Genomic DNA, 21,000 nt, shown 5'->3' with positions numbered 1-21,000 from the left:
AGAATGTTTTCCTTCAATAAAAAAAAAAGGAAGAAAGAAAACCACTTTTAGTAATTTCTCATTTTGTTAGTCATATTGAACTGACCTTTGATTTCTGACTACTTTTCAAAACATATTTCCTGTACTGTACTTTAATGTTTTGAAAGTTTAAAAGTTCACAGTCATATTTGTATTTCACATATTTTTACTGCATTGTAGAAAACAAAACCTTGGACTGTTTTTGAGATACCTCTCAGTTCTTACTCTGTGGATTTAATAGGGCCAATTAAAGCTCCTCTTTCTAAGTTGTAAGGTTTATTGGGAATGTATGCATGACTAAAAAATCTACTGTAAAATTAGTTTTGATTGCAATATAGGATTTTCCTATAACACCAAGAGTATGTATTTAAGAAGACCCATTAAAAAAAAACCACACATGGTCTATATAAATTATGAAGTATAGGAATAAAAGCATCAGTTTTCATCTGAGAACATTTCCTTATTTAAAAATGTAGACAGTCATTCAAAAAATTACTTACAGGGGAAAAACAAAGGAGGAGGCAACAATGCTTGATAGGAAATGTACTCATTACCTTGCTCATGTAACTGTAACCCCTCTGTACAGTATTTTTACAATAAAAATAGTAAAAAAAATTACTTACTAACACAAACTCATATGTGAGAATAAACAATTCAAACCACATAACTTCATGTATCAAAAACATTTCAATATTTTAAAAGTTAAAAGCATTTATTAAGGATATTATTGATTTGATTATATAATATTTATAAAAGCATTTCAAACTTAGATAGGTTATAATGTTCTGATAATATCACAAGAATCAGTTGACCTAATGTGTTTCTAGAAATGCTATCTGCCCTAAAATATCAGATCTCAGACCTATTTTATGTCAAAAACTTTTCCCACTGGGGGCTAGTGGTTCATGCCTATGATTCTAATAACTCAGGTGCTCTGAGGATCACAGTTCGAAGCCAGCCCAGCAGGAAGGTCTGTTAGACTCTTATCTCCAATTAACCACCAGAAAACTTTAGAAGTGGTGCTGTGGCTCAAAGTGGTAGAGTGTTAGCCTTCAGCAAAAGAGCTCAGGAACAGTGCTCAGGCCCCAGGTTCAAGCCCCATGACCTCCAAAACAGAAAAAATTCCCATTCTCATCACAATCAATAACTTTACTGCCTCAATCACAAAGATCTATCATTAGTTCCCCCTCCCCACTTCTGTTTATACTTTAGATGGCATCAGTCTTGCATTTATAATGGACAGGATAGTGTCTTCATTATCCCATATATTTATGGAGAATCAAATGGTTTATACATGAATTGTCATACTTGTTTAAATCAGCACTGTGTGATAGTTAAAGATCATTACTTGTGAAATACATGTAAATCAAGAGAACAAACTCCAAGGCTTGACTGAGCATATAGTAAATGACCCAGTGGGGACTCAATCTAGAACTTCTACCATTTGGTCTAATGTGCTTGCTACTACATCACTCTGCTTCAGACCATAAAAATATACTTGAACTTGAAGGATTGATAGCAGAACCTATAACTGCTGTCTTTAAAAAAGGAAAGTGTAAATTTATTTTATGCTTGTAATAGAAATTACAGAATAATGTAAAGGATAGAAATATAAAGTATGGTTATTGTCAGAGAAAGCCTTTGCAAAAACACCGTCTTCAGAAGGACACATATTTCTTTCCCATGTGTCTTCTGACTCATGTCGGCTTAGTTTACTCAGTAAAATAAATATTTTACAAGCACCTCCCCTGCAGAACCAATATTGCTATAGAAGAGCAAAATGCCTGCTATTCTGCCTCATGAATCAAAAATATTGCTGACTAAACTCTGACTTCAGAGTCCCCACCGCTGGCAATAATACACAAGGCAAGAGAAAAAACAAAACAATGTTTTCAACATTGTGTTCTTAATATACAAAATAAACTTTAGAAAAAACTGGCATATCTGGACTGTTTCAGAGATGCTTGAATTTATTCTGGTAGAGACAGAAATACTTGACATCTCATGTTGGACACTGGGAATATACTCTGATATAAGAGGGCAGTCACAGATCTTATTATCAGGAGACAGAGATTTAATTTAATAAATCCTTGACTTTTATGTGGCAGAAATATGTAGCAAAGCTCCGAGAAATTGAGAAACATTGTACTGGTCCAATCATGCCTAGTGGTGATTTGAAATTAGGTAACACTGAACTTTTCAGGCCATGGAGAGTCCATCTACATAAATATCAGGGCCTCTGGATGATTGCATGAGCTCTTATCTTTATAATGGCAAAACCCCAGTAGCTGAAGCAAGCAAAGTCAATCACCAGCATAATGCAAAGGGCTCAACTCTTAACCATAGAACATAAGTATGCCTGTCTTCCTCCAAGGCCAATGACCAACTAGCCTGTAACCTAGAACATAAGTATGCCTGTCTTCCTCCAAGGCCAATGACCAACTAGCCTGTAACCTGCAAGGCTCACTTCTGGACTCTTGGTAAAAAGCATGTGCATTTTTTCTTCAGATTTCAAATGTTCCTTTTTCACTAAGTGAAGCAATTTTTTTTTACTTTTCTGAATTCTTTTGTGACTAGTACTTTTAACCTAATAGTCAAGAAACTTCTCTGGAATGGCCTATTTTTAAAATATAAATTATATGACTACAGTCAAAACATATTTATACAGCTAGGAATGGGAGTATAACACAGTAGTAGAGTTTGTACTTAGCATTCACCTTGTCCTGAATTCAGTCTTAGAAACACACACACACACACACACACACACACACACACACACACACACACACACACACACACACACACACACACACACACACCACTGTCCTTTTTTTTTTTTGTCGGTCGTGGGGCTTGAACTCTGGGCCTGGGCGCTGTCCCTCAGCTCTTCAGCTCAAGGCGAGCGCTCTACCACTTGAGCTACAGCGCCACTTCCGGTTTTCTGGTGGTTTATTGGAGATAGGAGTCTCACGGTCTCTCCTGCCCGGGCTGGCTTTGAACCATGATCCTCAGATCTCAGTCTCCTGAGTAGCTAGGATTACAGGCGTGAGCCACCACTGTCCTTTTTTAAAATTTAATTTTATTGTCAAGGTGATGTGCAGAAGAGTTACATATGTAAGGTAGTGAGTACATTTCTTATCAAATTTGTTATACCCTCCCTTATTTTTCTCCCACTTTCCCTCCCCACCAGCCCCCACCCACAAGTTGTACACTTCATTTCCAACATACTGTCTTGTGAGTATGTTGTATTGGTTCACCCATTGTCCTTTGTCTCACTATTTTGTTGTTCCCCTTCCTTTCCCCAATTCAGATAAATGTAAAAATAAGGAAGGCTGCACAAATTTGCATGTCCATCCTTGCGCAGGGCCATGCTTACCTTCTCTGTATTGTTCCAATGTTAGTATATGTGCTGCCAAAGCGAGCACACAGTCCTTTCTTAAGATCAGTCATGTTAAATTCACACTATATGAGATGTACAAGATGCTATGTCGAAAAACAAACTTTACAATTTAGGCATGGGGTGGGGGGGGAGGGGGAGGTGTAGCTGAAGAGGTGGGAACAAAGGAGGAGGCAACAATCCTGGATAAGAAATGTACTCATTACCTTGCTCATGTAACTGTAACCCCTTTGTACAGTATTTTCACAATAAAAAACTTAATTAAAAATTCACATTATAACCATATTTTTGGAAGATGGATGAAAAAAATCAGTCATCATTTCCATCCATTTCCTTGCATTATAAGATACTTTAAGTAGTAAACTTGGATAGTATCCATTCTGAGCTATATTTTCTTATATTCCAGCCATCTTCTATAGGGATGCATAAATTTTACTTAATCCATTAATAATATGGCTTTTAAAAATCTTTCACCTGTTGTTTATAATCTTGGCTCTTAATATTGCCAACTAGATTTTTTTTTAATGAAACTCAATATCATTAAAATTACCGTTCTATAGAATTACTTTTTTCTCCTTTTATTTCAACCTTAAAAAAAATGTACTTGGAGTAGCTCTATTTTAATTTGTCCTCAGATAAAGTCAGCTTTGTCAAACAAAATGAGACCAAATATAATCTAAATGTAATCTGATCATATATTCAAGGTTAAATTAACCTTTGATTACTTGGTTTGAACAATGGAGCCTGGGCATTGAAAGTGTATTTTCCATTAAAGATCAGTCTAATGAAATCAACCATTAGCAAATCACTAGATCATCTGGAGGTTAAGGAGACCTCCAACATGAAGAGCTTTCTCTGGGGAAGGACCCAGTGTGCTGGCTGATGACAACAGGCTTCTTACAATGCCTCCTGCACCCGAAGCCAACTACATGCCTATGTCTTCTATTTTACAGCCAAAATGATGTTATTAATCATTTTCTATTAAGGGGGTTTTCTGTGGTTTTGGTTCACTTTTTCCCTAAGAAAGGGAGTAAGTTGAGAAGAAAAATAAGTCAGCATTTTATCTGGACTAAACTTACAAGGTTGACCAAAGACAGAGGATAAGAGGTAATGAGTCCCTGTGGAATCTAAGCCCAACCCAGAGGCTTTCTTATCACTCTCTAACCAATTGAGGACATGTACATGACCTTTAAAAATTGTGTCATTATTTTGAAATGCCCAAGTTCCTTCATATTTTAATCATACTTCATTGTACATAGCAGGAACATCTTCTCTCTTCAACCTACTTCTACTATTGCGTAGAATTGCTACTGATGGCGGACCATTCTCTTCTTTCCCAATTTTGTGTATGTTCTTTTTACTGCTGCTTCTGGCGTATAATACATGCATGTAATCATCAAGCTTCCATGTACACACACATACACACCAACCCTTTGCTTTCTTGCTAATGGTTCAACTTTTGTTGTTAGCCAACACTTTGCAGATGGAGTGACACTTGACTTTCTGGCTAGTAAGACATAGCAAAGATATGAGAGTGTGGCTGCCAGAGTAGATGGGTTCTTTGTTCTCTTCTTTCCATCTAAGATGCAGATATATATATAATGTTCAGAGTTTTAGTGGACACCTTGTACCAAGGATGCAAGGTGGAGAAACTACTGTCTCAGCCAAGGACTATACTTGCCTCCAGACTTCAGGTTATATAAGAGGAAACCAATGCTGTACTAGTTAAGGCTGCCATCAAATCCATATGACTGATTTTCTCCTTCATCCATAATCTACAAAGTCACTGTCCTCTTTTTGACAAGCACTTTATATAGGTTCCATTTAATTTTTATGGACATTTAGGGTATTATTGTCCTACTGGTTCAGATAAGGAAACTGAGTGCTAGATGTGGTTACCTGCCAATTAATCAATTATTGACCACTATGGTATGGATATTGCCTCTTTTTTTATTTAACAGCTTTTCAGATGTTGCTTTATGAAGTTCATGAGTTGATTTTTTGTCTCAGAGACTCTTTAGTAGCCATAAGTTCAGAAATGTGGAGGGTGAAAGTAGTGATTAATAGTTTGGGATCTTGACTGAGTAGATCTGAGTTCAACTCAAAAAATGACTAAAGCTACGTTAGCTGCATGAGCTTGGTCAAACTCTCAGCATCTGCTTTCTTTGCTCTGAAATGGGGAGTACTAAGAAAATGGAAACTATCATGAGAATTACATAGAAAACAATGAAATGGCATGTGATCCTGGTAGACATACATTACAGTATCCATCCTCAGTCCTTGTCTTGAGGCACTTACACCATTAGATCACAGTTGTTTTTCTAGTAAGAACCAAAGAACCAATGAGTATTATAGCTCTTGGAAATAAAAATTTTATTAACTGTTTGACAATAACACTTCATGAATGTTGAAGACAAATTTACCAGACAGTGAAGTAGAAAGAAAAATAATAATTCAAAAAGAAGAAAAAAAAATCACATAGTGTAGTAATTGAACTGAAGTAATTGAAGTAGTTGAACTTCTGATATCTTTGTAAAAATAGGCAATTCCAAGAATCCTGTGCAGTGCTGTGTGTGTGTGTGTGCGTGTGTGTGTGTGTGAAAGAGAGAAAGAGAGCACAACATGGGCTTTGTCTGAGATGAAGAAGCTAGAAAATAACTAGAGAGGATATAAGTTGAGTTCTAAGCCTAGATGCCACTGAACAAAAAACAAAGATTTTTTTTTTTTAAAGAGCAAAGGAGAGTAGTATCACAATTGATAGAAGGCAACCAGAATAAAAAAAATAACATCAGCAAACCAAAGACAATGCAATCAACCTTTTATTCAATATACAAGTCAGGGATACAGGCAGAAGCTTTTCTATTGAGTAAAACCCTATTAAAAATACCTAATGATTAGATTAGCAAGAAGAAAACATCCAAATACAGATTGGGAAAAAATAATTGGTGGCTCATGCCCGTAATCCTAGTTACTCAGGAGGGTGAGATCTAAAGATCGCAGTTCAAAGCCAGCCTGGGCAGGAAAGTTTGTGAACCTCTTATCTCCAGTAAACCACCAGAAAACTGGAAGTGCCACTATGGCTTAGTGATAGAGCACTTGCCTTGAGCTGAAGAGTTGAGGGACAGCACCCAGGCCAAGAGTTCAAGCCCCACAATGACAAAAAAAAAAAGGAAATAAAGCTGTGAGCTGCATTCTGTCACATTTTATCATGCATGTGGCCTAACACTTTAAGTAAGTGATAAATGAAGCAATCTGCTCTTTTTAGTGATCATGCTGCTCACCTACAAAGGAAAATGATTACAAAGGAACAACATTTTGGAAAAGATTCAACATAAGAGAAGGAAATGGCTCACTATTAAGATTTTAATTCACTATTTCCTGATACTAAGCACAGATTGACAATTTTAGTAGGTATGATGTCATCAAGGAAGTGTCAACTCTTAAATTCTTCTTTCTTGATCTATGGATTCTTTTTTTTTTGGGGTCCGGTAGTGGGGCCTGAACTCTGGGCCTGGGCACTGTCCCTCAGCTCTTCAGCTCAAGGCTAGCGCTCTACCACTTGAGCCACAGCGCCACCTCCGGCTTTTTTTCTTTTTGCTTATGTGGTGCTGAGGAATCAAACCCAGGGCCTTAGGCATGCAAGGCAAGCACTCTACCACTGAGCCATCTTCCCAGCCCCTATGGATTCTCTTCTATAAAAAATTATTATATAATATTCCCTAGAGGCAACTGTCTGAATGTAATATATCTATTACTAGTCAAAGCAGGACTCGACTTCGCACAACACACAGATATAATGAAATCTGAATGGCTAAAATTTCTTTCAGATGGAAAGCAGACGGTTGTCTCCCAGTGAACATCAGCTCACCTGCCAATTCTTAAGAAATTATAGAATAATGTCCAGACACTAAAAGTAATCACATATTCTTTGTTTTTTCCTTCTTTCTCCTTTGTACAGTATTAGTCTGCTTTCTGCTTGGTATTCCGGTCCCTAAAATGACCAGTAGGTTATCTTTTTCTGATATTATTAACTGATAACTTGCTCTTCTTAGGCCTTTTAAAAATCCTTATCCCCTCCTTTACACTTATATGACTTACATTCCCATTCTAGCAGATCTTCTGTGAAAACTACTTTTACTTTTGAATTGTAGTTAGAAAATCTATAAATCTCTATATACTAGCATTACCTAAAAGCAAGTATCAGCTAGAAAACATTAGAAAAGCTTGCTAAGATCAATAGAAAGCCCATGGATTGGGAGATCTTCCCTAGCCATACAATGGACAAGGGTCTCATATCTAAAATATACCTGGAACTTAAAAATTAAATCCCCCAGCAACAAATCCTCAAAGAAACAACTGCCCAATAAATAAGTGGGCTAAAGACTTAAAGAGAAACTTCTCTGAAGAAATAAGAATGGCCAATAGACACATGAAGAAATACTCAACTTCTCTAGCAATAAAAGAAATGCAAATCAAAACAACATTGAGATTCCACCTCACCCCAGTTAGAATGGCTATAATCATGAACTCTAATAACAACAGATGCTGGAGGGGATGTAGACAAAAGGGAACCTTACTGCATTGTTGGTGGGAGTGTAAACTTGTTCAACCACTTTGGAAAGTAGTATGGAGGTTCCTCAAAAGACTCCACATAGAGCTCCCCTATGACCCAGCAATCCCACTTTTGGGCATTTACCCAGATGATCACAAACAAGACCATACTAAAGCTACCTGCACAACTATGTTTATTGCAGCATTATTTACCATAGCTAAGATATGGAACCCCAGATGTCCCTCAGTAGATGAATGGATCAAGAAAATGTGGTATATATACACACTGGAATTCTATGCTTCCATCAGAAAGAATGACATTGCCCCATTTGTTAGGAAATGGGAAGACTTGGAAAAAAAATATATTAAGTAAGGCAGGCCCAAAGAAACATAGGACCCATGGTTTCCCTTATTTGCAATAACTAATATATATGAGACAAGCAGAAAAGGTAAGATAAGATGATGTTAAGTGAAATGAACCCCAAGATAAGGACAAAAGTGTTTTTTTCTTTCTTGCTATTGTTTCTAATGTATTTATATTGTACCACGTGGTTTTTTTGTTGCTTTGTATGCCCCTCCCACATGGTATAACACCTGTTTTCACTGTATTTGATGTTGGTATAATTTGGGGAATGGAAGGGAAATAACAAATCGGTTAAATAGGGATAGATGTACAAGACACTATGTTGAAAAACGAACTTTACAATTTAGGCGAGGGGATATAGTTGTGGAGATGGGAGGGAAGGGATGGTAGGGGAAAAACAAAGGAGGAGGCAACAATGCTTGATAAGAAATGTACTCATTACCTTGCTCATGTGATTGTTACCCCTCTGTACAGTATTTTCACAATAAAAAACTTATTAAAAAAAAAAGCTTGCTACTACTAAAAAAAAATTAACAGGTTGAATGTGTTGGTTCATGTCTATGATCCTAGCACTTAGGAGGCTAAAGCAGGAAGAACACTAACTATCAATACACATATACACATGCACCACACGCACTATGGATATACTGGTAATTTGGGAAAAAGATGGCTAAGACACAGTATTATTCCAATGCTCAATTCTCATTTATTTGGGGAAAAACGCTGTTTTATTAAAAAGTTGTACCACGGCTCATGCCTTATTTTGTCAAATATTACTTTCAGAAGCCCAGATGACATCATTTTGAATAATATTATGCCAATTAGTTCCATCAAAAGCACCATTAAACATATATGAAAGATAAGAAATTCCGAGGGCTAGGAAGGTGGCTCAGTAGTAGAGTGTTTGCCTAGCATGCATGAAGCCCTGGGTTCAATTTCTCAGTACCACATAAACAGAAAAAGGCAGAAATAGTGCTGTGGCAAGTGATTGAGTGCTACAGCCTTGAGCAAAAGAAGCTCAGGGACAGTGCCCTGAGTTTAAGCCCCAGGACTGGCAAAAACAAACAAACAAATAAATGGTTTTAGAAGAATGAGTATGCTAAAGGCATTGTTGCATTTAATTTCACTTTTTCTGACTGGAAGTCCCACCATAATAATACAATAGACAACCAGACATGACCCTTGACACAACATATGCTGGGTAAGGTGACTCAGTTGAAATTAAGATCCACCCTAAGTGCCAGTACAGAGGACAGAGACCAGAAAGTTGATTTACCTCCACAAATCTCACTAAAGAAAGCACTTTGAATTATTTGGAATCAAACAGTTATAACAACAGAATGTAAATCTTCTTTTCAGAAAAGATATTCACTGATTATTTTTTCATGAAGCTATTGGAGAATAAACTCCAGCAAAATATAAATGTAAAGCAGACAACAGAGAACTCAGAACAGAAGAGAAACTGTGGGGTTGGCAGGATGTGAAAAGCAGAGTATCAGGAAGAAAACAAACTGCAGCCAGTGTGAATAGGAGCAAGATGGGGAAGCTGCAGATTCAATCCTTCCAAGAAAAAGGGAATGGTCTATCATCTCAACAGAGTTCTCTCAGTGAACAGACATGTTGTGAGACTACAGAGATGTCAATGAGTAATGGATTTAGATATAGATTCAAAAGTTTAGATATAATTTTAAATAATAACAAATATTCAAGAAGAAATATAAAAGCTTACAAAGAAAGAAAGAAATGTAATTATATAAATAGCCTGAAAGAACAAGAATATTTCCACGGTCATGGTGAAAACTCTTGGAAAGAAGCTTAAATGACTTATTGGAATGATAAGGAGTAAGATGGAAACTCATAGCGAAAGTCATTATCTTTTCTTAGAGGAAATCAGCAGAAGTCTAAATGGATGAATGAAGAGAATGTAATACACTCACTACGTAGAAGGTAGAGACCAAAACAAACTACTGAAGAGTACAAGACTGACTTCTGGACAAAGGTTGAGATGAAATGGAGATACTTTATTGTCTAAATTTGTTAGCACTATTAGGCTTCTAAAACCACATACAGATTATTTTGTTGCAAAATAATTTTAATGCCAACAATCCACTTTAGAAAAATGGAACTAAAATCAACTTTCCATTCCAATGACTATCTAAATTCAAAGAATTCTAAAAAGATACATTTTTAAAAAGGTAGATAAAATAAGCCTGGCTAGATTTTAATATTGCTTAAATTATCTTCAGGTTAAATTTGCTAACTGAGCAAATTAAACATGGATAGCCTCCCCCCCCAAAAAATCTCATTTTGAATTCATGGTTTTAGCAAGCTGCTTTTCCCATTTCTGACTTGAATTCCTAATTAAAATTAAAAAAACCTCTGGTAAAATATTGACAGAATGTTATTCTCTTCTGCAAAAAGACTAGAAATATTACTCAAGGGGAATTAAAAAATGTTTAGTATCTATCATGGTGATTATTAATTTATCTGTGTCTAAGGTAAGTCTTAGATGCTTTTCCCCCCAAATACTTTTGTCCAGAGCAACACTGGTTCTTTTACCGAGGGAGTCATGGGTAGAAAGACTGGTTATCTTGACTTTGCCAGGCCCATTGGTACACAGGGCTCCAAGGAAACATTCCTCCTGGACAGGATAACTGAGCCCTGCTTGGCCAAAAACAATACCTATTGAAATGCACTGAGCAACTTGTGGACCATGGTCAGGTCTTATTCAAAGTGTGATATCCACTACCTTCTCAATAAATATTCAATGAGTCAATGTACCGATTACTCAGAGAATGTCAGACTCTTGCACAGTTTCTTTTAGACACTGACAACTAAACCTTTTTCTTAATGGTAAAGAATAAAATGCATATGTATAACTGCATGTGAATCTCTGCCTAGCACTATGTATGAGGGTGCTTACTGAAAAAGTCAATTGCCTGCTCTTTACGCCTTCTGTCACATATCTGCCAAAGAAAGGTCAATAGAGAGAAATCTCTAGACTTCATTCACTTTCCAGAATTTTAATTCTCTTTTAATATAAATTAAACATCTACTGGGTTAATCATTACTCCACAAGCAGGAAAGTAATTTGAATTTACCACCAAGTGTCAGAGCTTCTGCATTCATACAATAAAGGAAATGATTATTAGAATGAGAATAGCAATGACCTTAAAGCAAATCATCATATTCTATTGCAAATTTCATATACATTAGCTTAGAATCCTGTGTCTTGGGGAATCAGATACATACATATGGTTCCATTAGTAAAAAAACATGGAGCCAGATACACACAGTTCCATTCAGTGAAACACACACACACATCAGTTGCTCCCATCAAAACTATAGTTCCTAAATGGTATGATCATGACACAGAGGTAGTTCTGGTAATAAATAATGCTAAAGCAATGACCTGTAACTGTGGGAAGTAGACCTAGAGATGTCTCCAAATCATATCTTTTATTCCCATGTTCCTTCTCTTAGCCTTTGAGGGTGTCTGTTACCCCTCCTACATTCAATTATGGAACTATGGCCCCCAACTGAGTCACTTTGTGCTGAGCCACAGGACTGATTATTGGATATCTTATCAATTTGGTTCTGTTTTAAATATGGCTTATTTAGCTTAGTGATGGTAAGTTTCAGCTGGCAAACCAACTTGATGAGTTAGTTGTGGTTATCTGACACAAGATGAGAAATAGTTTAAGGTCCATTTTGTTCTCAAAAATCAAAGCATAGTAATAGGTATTGTCTATTGAGATAGCAATTGAGGCATAAATGTGGAATACCCTCTTCCTTCCTCACTGTCCCAGACCAGTCCAGTAAGATCATATAAGTATGCATCAGATCAGATCAGTCCCATGAATAACAAATGCACTGATGGACGAAAGAAGATGCAAGGTACCCTGGGAGGTGGCATGACACAAGGAAAAGAACACATGCATTTGGTGTAAGCCCTGCTATTAGTGAGATGCAGGATGTTGGGCTCCAGATCGTCTGGAACTCAATGGGCCTCTTCCTCATCCTAATCCAGGAACTCCTCATAGAAGCATTTCAGGTTATGACCAAAGGCTGAATTCTTCCCATCCACTCAGCCACACCCCTGGCGAGTTTCTATCTTGGGAGGACTAGAGTGTTCTGAACCTCATTATCTCATAAAAATCACAGCAATCAAGTAAGGTCATTTTCTAATTTTTATATTTTAAATGGAACTACAAATCTTAATTTAAATGTGTAACATGTACATTCTACACTATTATAGTCTGAATCTGACTTAGCTTGATATTTTTAAGAATCTCTGCTTCCCCCACCACATATTATTTATACATTTTTTACTTATAATGGCCTCAGGCATGCAAGGCAAGCGCTTTACCACTGAGCCCACCTTCCCAGCCCCAACAATGACATACTATTGATAGGAGATACTATTTGAAATTATGTATCGTTATATGGGAAAACATGGGGAAGTAAACTACATGGGAAATTAAACCTTTAGTTCCAAAAGCTAGTCAATCCTCCATATTGTTTCTCCATTAACAATTCAGCATATCTCCAAAATATTCAGAAAAAATTACATCTATACTCAATATTTAACTTCTTTCTCTTGCCATTATTCCTGAACAGTACAACTACAATTTATATAGCATTTGTAATGGTACTGTGTAATCTTAGATATGTATAGTATATGGTAGGATGTGCACAAATTATGTACAAATGCTATTACATTTTTATAAGGTACTGGAGAATATGCAGATTTTAGTAACTACGGGAAAGTCTTAGAATAAATCCCCTACGGCCCTAAGGGTGAATTGTATGCATGCTTAAATAACAGTTTTATTCCTGAGTTGTGAGTTGTGGGTGAACCCAATGTTTCTTAGACCTAATGAACAGGAGCAAAGGAAGAGTGGTTGGCATTGTGAGTATATTTGCCCTTTGAATGGCATTTAGTAACTGCAATAGTATAAAAGCCACACACAAGTTTGTTAGTCAACAGTCTTTGGAACTATTTTGGGGGAGGGGGCTTTTGTAGTTGGCAATGTTTCTACAGCTAACTACACAGTATTTTCATATACAGAGGTACTTAAAAATTCAAATAAAGCATATCTATCAGTGAATTTCAAAAGACAAAAATTTATGACAAAGCATTTAACTCATTATTTTAGCTAGTAGACAAACAGGGAGTGTTTTGACAAATTTATAAAATTAGTAACAAAAACATAACAGCCTGACAAATTTGAATCAAAAGTAAACGATATCAACACATATTTTTGTTACAGAGGTGTGTACTACAGTGACCCCAAGAGCATGGTCTGGAAGGTTCATCAAGATGGCCAGAAGGGGTGTGACACCAAAGGTTTGGCCAGGGTTTCCTACAGAACATCACTTCATGGCCCAAACAGTCTTGATACCCACAGTTTATGTATTCAGGAATGAAAACTAAACAAAATATTAACAGAATGTACGAGAGGCTACACAGATGACCAATGCAGAGAGGATGAAAACAGCTCAGACAAGAAACTTATTAGACATGCCAGGTCCTCGTTAAAACGCCAGCAGTAGAGCTAGGAGGGTGACAACAGCCTGGATTCCTGCAAACTGAGAAGAGTTGCTTGTAGACACCTCTGAGCCCACTCACTTGCAATAGTCCTGGAGGGTGAACCTGTATGTATTTATCACGTGCTCAGTACACGACATTTATAAAAGAATCATATATCACATACTTTGTAACTGAAGATTCAGAGGAGGGATGATAAGTAAACTAATCTAAAGGACCTCAAGACCTCTGCAGGACTCTCCTCACAGGCTGAGTATTAAGACAGTATCCCTTTAAGCCAGGTCAACATCCAAATAATCCAGTGATTTCACCTCTTCTCTAATATCACCTCTAACAGAAACCTGCAGGTATTGAAAAGTACCTGAAAAGGTAATTTACGCCTTAAGAAACTATAGCTTAATCAAAAAACCCTAATTTACAAGCTTAATAAGACAAGACAGTTGAGGATTTGTTCTGTTTTCTTTTTTTTTTTTTTGTCGGTCGTGGGGCTTGAACTCTGGGCCTGGGTGCTGTCCCTCAGCTCTTCAGCTCAAGGCGAGCGCTCTACCACGTGAGCTACAGTGCCATTTCCGGTTTTCTGGTGGTTTATTGGAATAGGAGTCTCATGGTCTCTCCTGCCCGGGCTGGCTTTGAACCGTGATCCTCAGATCTCAGCCTCCTGAGTAGCTAGGATTACAGGCGTGAGCCACCAGGGCCCAGCAATTTGTTCTCTGTTTTCATAAAAGGATCTATCCCCAGGCTAGCCTAGATCTCATTATCCAGCCAAAATTGGCCCCCCAAATTCTAATTCTCCTGTCACATCCTTCACAGTTCTGGGATTATAGCTGTGTACCATCATGATCTGCTAACATATACTAGTTAACTAGAGAAAATTAGATCTCGCGACTAAGTAACTGCCTTGTTTTTACTTGGTAGTTTGAAGTAGGTTGATGGATAAACTCTCATATCAATTTGTAGTTTAATCCAATTTCAAATAGCGATTGTTATAAAAATAAATGATTTTCCCTGTCATTTTAGTTTATTCTGGCTTGACAAGCAGATAAAGTCTATGAACCTTTAAAACATAATTCTTATTTTTTTATACCAGTCCATAACAAAGACAATAACCTCATGTGAAGCTCCCACTCTTGAATCTTCTTATCCCCACATGATATATCAAGCATTCTGAAATATAATCTTCATCTATGCAGTCACTTAACTATCATATTTGCCAAGCAGGAGTACAGAAAATTATGCTCACTAAAAATTTGAATATCAAACTCAAGTGCATGATTGAAACCCTCCCATAGTGCTCATTTACTATTTTTTTTCACTTATAATCCTTCCATACTTTCTATCTGGTTTCCATATTTTAGAAAGGTCAAGAGAAAAAAAGAGAATAAATTAGACATAATAAAGTATTAGTAGAAATAGAAAAATCCTAACATAGCAGCAAGCAGTCAGGCCAGGGGATGGGGGGGGGGGGGGTGGGTGGAGGGCATAGCAAAAGCTACAAGCTTGTACAGAATAGGAACCAAGACCTGAAATAAAGTGGAACAGCCAACCCTTGGACTCCAATAGAACCAAGAAAGGATCACTGTAATAGATGCTCTCCCTGATAATGCCAAGCTATCAGTTACAGTACAGTTAAGTAATTTATTTAATATAATAAAGTATCTAAAATACTTTAAAGTATTTCTACTCAAAATTGAACGTTAATTGTTCAGTGTTCAAAAAGAGAGTTGAAGGATTTCCTCACAAATCATGCTGAATTGCTTTCTTTGATGCACAGCAAAAGGCACTTTTATAAAAGACACAGAAACATGGAAACATAAGTTAACTTTAATGATTATATAAAGGGAGCCAGAATCTAATTGAAAACAAAAATAATTATAAAGATCTCCATACAGAAAAAGTGTAACCACATTTCAAGAGCTTAACATAAATCACATGCTGTTTTAAAATAAATATTTAAATAAATCAGAAATATTGTCATTTAAGAGTAGGGAAAGAAAATAAAAATCACAGAGAGGAAGGGGGATAAGAAAGTGAACGCAGACTATGCACAGAAACTCCAATTGTGTTTTCCTGAGGAGTCACAGTGAAGAACAAAACACAAATCTGTCTAGGAATGTGGCCTATGAGACAGCAGTAAGCTACTGGAGTCAGTTATAAATAAAAAATTACAACCAAAATCCCAGTCTTCAATTATTTAATCCAGACATTATCTTACCCATCAGATTTGTTTGGTACAGTGGCATTCATCATTTCCGTGAGGATAAAATGTGCAACAGGTACCTTAATAATGGTAGAGTTTCAGAGTAAATTCACACTACAAGGGCAAGGTCAGAAAACTATTTTGTTCAGATATTGAGATGAAATAGTATTATGTCCAAAAAGGCACTGATGTAAAATGCATTTTCAAAAGATCAGCAGAACCTCCAACAGCAGACTCACGGAATGTCAAAAGTAAGTGGATCTTAAAAATATTAATTAACTGCAGACTCGGTTTTTTAAAAATACTGTGTCTATTCTGGAAGTTATCAAACTGTCCTCACTGGCTGAGGAATGAAACTGGCAGGTATTTTAGTGTCTCCTTTCCTATTCTGTAAGATTATAAATATGTTTAATTTCTAGGAAAGATTTAAGAAAGAATTTTGCTTCTTAAGAATACTTTAAAATTATAGAATCCATCTTGTCAATTCACAGTGAGAACACTTGGACCTGACTATGACTAAGTCAGCGCCCAAGTCAGGCTATTCAGTGGTGCCCTGTCTACCACTTGACCTGTGGGTGTTCGGATATGTACAGGAAACGCTCATTATTCTTACTCTACATTTAATGCTTTTGGAGAACCTGGGAAAAATCTGTTCTAAATTAAGTAATCAACATCTGCTTACATACTACCCTAAAAACTTAAATGAAGACTGAAAGACGGTGATGTGTAGCTCAGTGGTATAACACTTATTTAAACAAGCAAGTCTCTATATTTTATCCCCAGTACTTCAGAAAAAAAAAAAGAAAAAGAAAAAAGAAAAGCAAGAAACTAAGACTTTCCAAAAATTGTTTTACTAAAACCTAGCAAGATCTACAGAAAAAGACTGTTTCCAACCTAATGTATTGAAATTTGATAGAGAATGTTCTATACTGGTAAAACCTTGTAAGAAATGTTGGTATTAAAATATTCTAAGGATATACACATTATATAGTAGATAAAGTCATAAATCAATAGCTGATAGTAAGCAAATTTATACAATAGAAATATGTGCCATGAGCCTAATATTGTCTTCTTTTTTACCACAAAACAATGGTATTATGCTTTGAACCATGATTTTCTAAGAATATTCAAGATTTTTTTAAAAAAGGACAAAAATGAAGAAACATCCAAGAAAATTTTAAAAGAAAAAATTTAAAAAGCTAAATAAAATAGTATACGCAATAAAAAAAAAGACAACTGCAGATAGAATTTAACACCTATAGTGTCACGGTTAGAATACTCTCTTTTCATCACAATAAAGTCAAAATAAATCACTTCATAAATTCTCTGTTTACTAAAGAGTGGCAAATATTTTTGCTAGTGACAAGCAAAGATGGTTTTTCATAGAAGAACATTAAAAGATTGAAGCAGTAATGAGATACCTTATAGATTTAATAATTCTGATACATTTGCATTCATCTTTGATAACTAATAAATGAAGTAGAAAGATAAATGAATAATTTTTTTTTAAAAAAAGGGCAATTTTAAAAAGAAAAAACAAAGGGTGTTGGGATTGAACCCAGGACCTTGCACTTTCTAAGCAAGGGCAATACTTCAGGAAATCGACCTATAGCTACCACAACGTTCTTAAAAACACGCATAGATACAGTAAAAAAATTCCTAATCTGACATAAGATTTTTTTTAATTCAAAGAACAATGTTCATTAATCTACTTATCTATAAAGTATGAATGATCAAGAATAGTGCGGTGACTGGGTTGTCACAAATTGTGCGAATTCAGTGTGAAATGTATCTGGTGAAAGTTTCAGCTAGCTGTCAAGAGGAAGCAACTCAAAGGAAATCACACAGCTTATAAGCCAACTTGAAGGAGCCATCCAGACTTTGCCCTGCCGAACCCTTTCTGGGCAGTAATCAGACAAATCTTCATAGACGATGTACTGTGTGCAGAAGCGCTGATCAGAATCGGGTTTGGCGTGGTATGAGACTGTATTGATAGTCTGAGTCACATCACTGTCTGGTTTGGGTTTTCTACTGAGGATTTGGCCCCCTCCGGCAGTGACAAGCTTAGTAAGGTTGTCTTTTGGATGATGTTTGAAGGTTCCCCAAAAATAGAAGTAGCATCCATCAAACAACTTTGGCAACTGAAATAAGAAAGTATTTGTTAAGTGTAGATCAAAATTTTTTTTTAATTGAAAGAAGATTTTAAATGAATGAAGAACATAAACACAATAGTCTTGGGTAGTTAAGAAGCTATTTCAGGTGCTGGTACAAATTCAATCAAACTAATTGGATTAAGAAAAAAAGCAAGCCAGGCATAGGTGGCTCATGCCTGTAATCCTAGCTACTCAGGAGGCTGAGATCTGAGGATCACGGTTCAAAGCCAGCCCAGGTAGGAAAGTCTGTGAGACCCTTATTTCCAATAAACCACTAAAAAAACAGAAGTGATGCTGTGGCTCAAGCAGTACAATGCTCACCCTGTGCTGAAGAGCACAGGGACAGTGGCCAAGCCCAGAGTTTAAGCCCCACAACCGACAAAAATAAAGAAAGAAAGAAAGAATGGTAGTGGCCATGTTTGTAATTCTCTCTACTACTTAAGAGGCTGATCTAAAGGATCTTGGTTTGAGACTTTCTTTCCAAAATTACCAGCAAAAATACAGGCGAATGTGTGGCTCAAGTGGGTAGAACACCACCTGAACAAGCAAAGTGAGCAAGTAAGGCCCTAAGTTCAAAGACCACTACTGCTTCCCTCAAAAAAATAAGTGTATAAAAGTATGAGGTCTACATATATTTGTATCCTCCTTAGATTCATTCACTATCTCTATTCCGTTTTATTCTCCTAAAAATTTAAATATACTTTGTATTAAAAAGAAAAACAAAGAACTTCATCAAACATCATTTAATACGATAGGCATGCATACTAGGTGGAACTGAAAGCCCCAAAGATTCCTAGAATATAAAATATATGTGTCAGTAAGACCAGGCTACAAGAGTAGTATCATTTCCATACACCACCCACACTCAAGTACATACTACCAAGCTAAGGTCCCTGGACAGCTACAGTGGGAGCAGGGCCTATGGGTTCCAGAGATGCATTACTGGGCCTATCCTTTATGAAGTCATGGCTAGGGATCCAATTAGCCATAAAATGCTTCTGCATGTTTCATGGAAATATAAAATTTCACAATTTCCTCCCATGAAAAATTTTCTTTTGTCATTTCTAATATACTCATATGCATCAACAGAATAATGGAATATTATCCATTAAAAACGCAATATGTGGCAATAAAGACATATGGTAACTAAATCCGAGCAGCAGCTGTAAGTCTTCTTTCAAGCTCCTTCCTGCATCTGCGATTTACCTCAGATTCTGAAAGGTTTATGGGAATGTTCAAGATGCCAAAAATCCATTAACAGTAGGAAATTATTGCCTTCTGGATTTTACTGCACATTGTGATCATTTTTCAGAATCAAGTGCTTGAAATAAGCATAATTAAAATTTTAATCAGTCACCTATACTTGCAAGAAGGGCAGACAAAGTTTTCCCTGATGGTGTTCACAGAATGAAGTCATAACAAAACCACAGAAAGTTGTATGGAAAAAAAAGTACCAGCAGTTCTTTGTTGATTCTGCTTCTCTGTGGACCTTCAGGAATTTCATACATTTCTTCCTCTTCATATACTTTTGTTTGTAAACAAGCTTTCACCCCTAACAAAAAACAAAGACAAACCAAAATAAATTATCAATCAGGCAAAAAATGTTTCAATAAAATTAAGTAATTTGCCTAAGTCCTAAATGTTTTCTTGTTATTTTTTTGCCCTTTCATGGCTGTTCTAAAACAATATGCCAACAGAAAATATAATAAAACGAGTCAACGCATGGTGGCTTGCAACTTTAATCCAAGTTACTTTGGAGGTGGAGAATGGAAGATTACAGTTTGAGGACACCCTGGGCAAAAAGCAAGCAAGATCTTACACACACTTACACACACTTACACACACACACACACACACAGACACACACACACACACACACACACACACACACACCTTTCTCTCTCTCTCTCTCTCTCTCCTGCATTTTCTGGCAGGTAACCACATTAAAGATCTAAAGTCAAATGACTTAGTTATCTCAATTATTTGCTTTGGGATAATTAAACTTAATGCTTCATTTCAGCCTTAGCTTCCTTGTCTATGGAAACAAAAAATTCACACTACCACCTATTTCACAGGCTTCTATGGAAAGAAATGTTCTAAAGTCTATAGCATATAATAAACTACCTTACTGTCAGAACAAAGCTTTCACACAACTTGCTGTCTTTGAGATTATTTTGTTCAATAATCTCAGTTATTTCACTGAGGAAATTTCATGAGGGCAGGAATAATTTTTTTAATTACATAACCACTTATAAGACTCCAGAGTTAGAGTCCAAATGCTTAGCAATCTTAAAATAGCCTGGGATTTTAAAAATGTTACAACCTTAATCACCTAACAGTTAATGATTTACAACTTAACCAGAAAGAATTTGTGAATATATAAATATATACTTGCAATAGAGAATATATGCTGGAATGATACTGACTTAACATTCTACTGGGAAACTGGAAAATGTCAGTGATGAAATTTTGTCTGACTAATCTCTACTTAATTCAACGGTAAGATACTCCAGTACAGAAGAACCATGGCTTGGCCTGGGAACTCCGTCTATGTTGTAAAGGATTCCTTTCTGGACAGAAGATGGTTCAGTCAGTCTGCTATAAGCACAGAACTATCTCACACTGCATTTCATATAAAAATACTCATTTGTGTAGGAGAAAGAAGAACTCTCTTGTTTTATAGTATTTATCTTGAAAGTAAAAACTAACACTGGATAAGAAAGAAATTCAAGAGCTAGTAACAGTTCATATTAGTTTGGACCTAGACTT

The 21,000-nt window shown here is 36.3% G+C and overlaps 1 protein-coding gene and 1 non-coding gene across 3 annotated transcripts in view; both read right to left on the bottom strand.

The window, feature by feature from the left end:
* Window positions 1–3,336: 3,336 nt before the first annotated feature.
* LOC122107585 lies at window positions 3,337–3,443 on the bottom strand. Its single transcript, XR_006147372.1, has one exon. It is a non-coding gene; the product is annotated as a U6 spliceosomal RNA (small nuclear RNA).
* A 12,241-nt stretch (window positions 3,444–15,684) lies between these two features.
* Bard1 (BRCA1 associated RING domain 1) overlaps window positions 15,685–21,000 on the bottom strand; it is a 72,035-nt gene continuing 66,719 nt past the window's right edge. For both annotated transcript variants that reach the window (XM_042679363.1, XM_042679364.1), the window contains 2 exons: window positions 19,686–19,783; window positions 15,685–18,219 (listed from right to left, as the gene is read on the bottom strand). In XM_042679363.1, the coding sequence (XP_042535297.1) occupies window positions 17,887–18,219; window positions 19,686–19,783 (431 nt within the window). In that variant the 3' untranslated portion in view covers window positions 15,685–17,886. The remainder of the gene's footprint in view (window positions 18,220–19,685; window positions 19,784–21,000) is intronic.

The sequence above is a fragment of the Dipodomys spectabilis genome, unplaced genomic scaffold, assembly GCF_019054845.1.
Source record: "Dipodomys spectabilis isolate Male_0828 unplaced genomic scaffold, ASM1905484v1 ptg000051l, whole genome shotgun sequence".
In the NCBI taxonomy this organism is placed as follows: domain Eukaryota; kingdom Metazoa; phylum Chordata; class Mammalia; order Rodentia; family Heteromyidae; genus Dipodomys; species Dipodomys spectabilis.
This window is presented reverse-complemented; position numbering and strand designations above follow the sequence as displayed.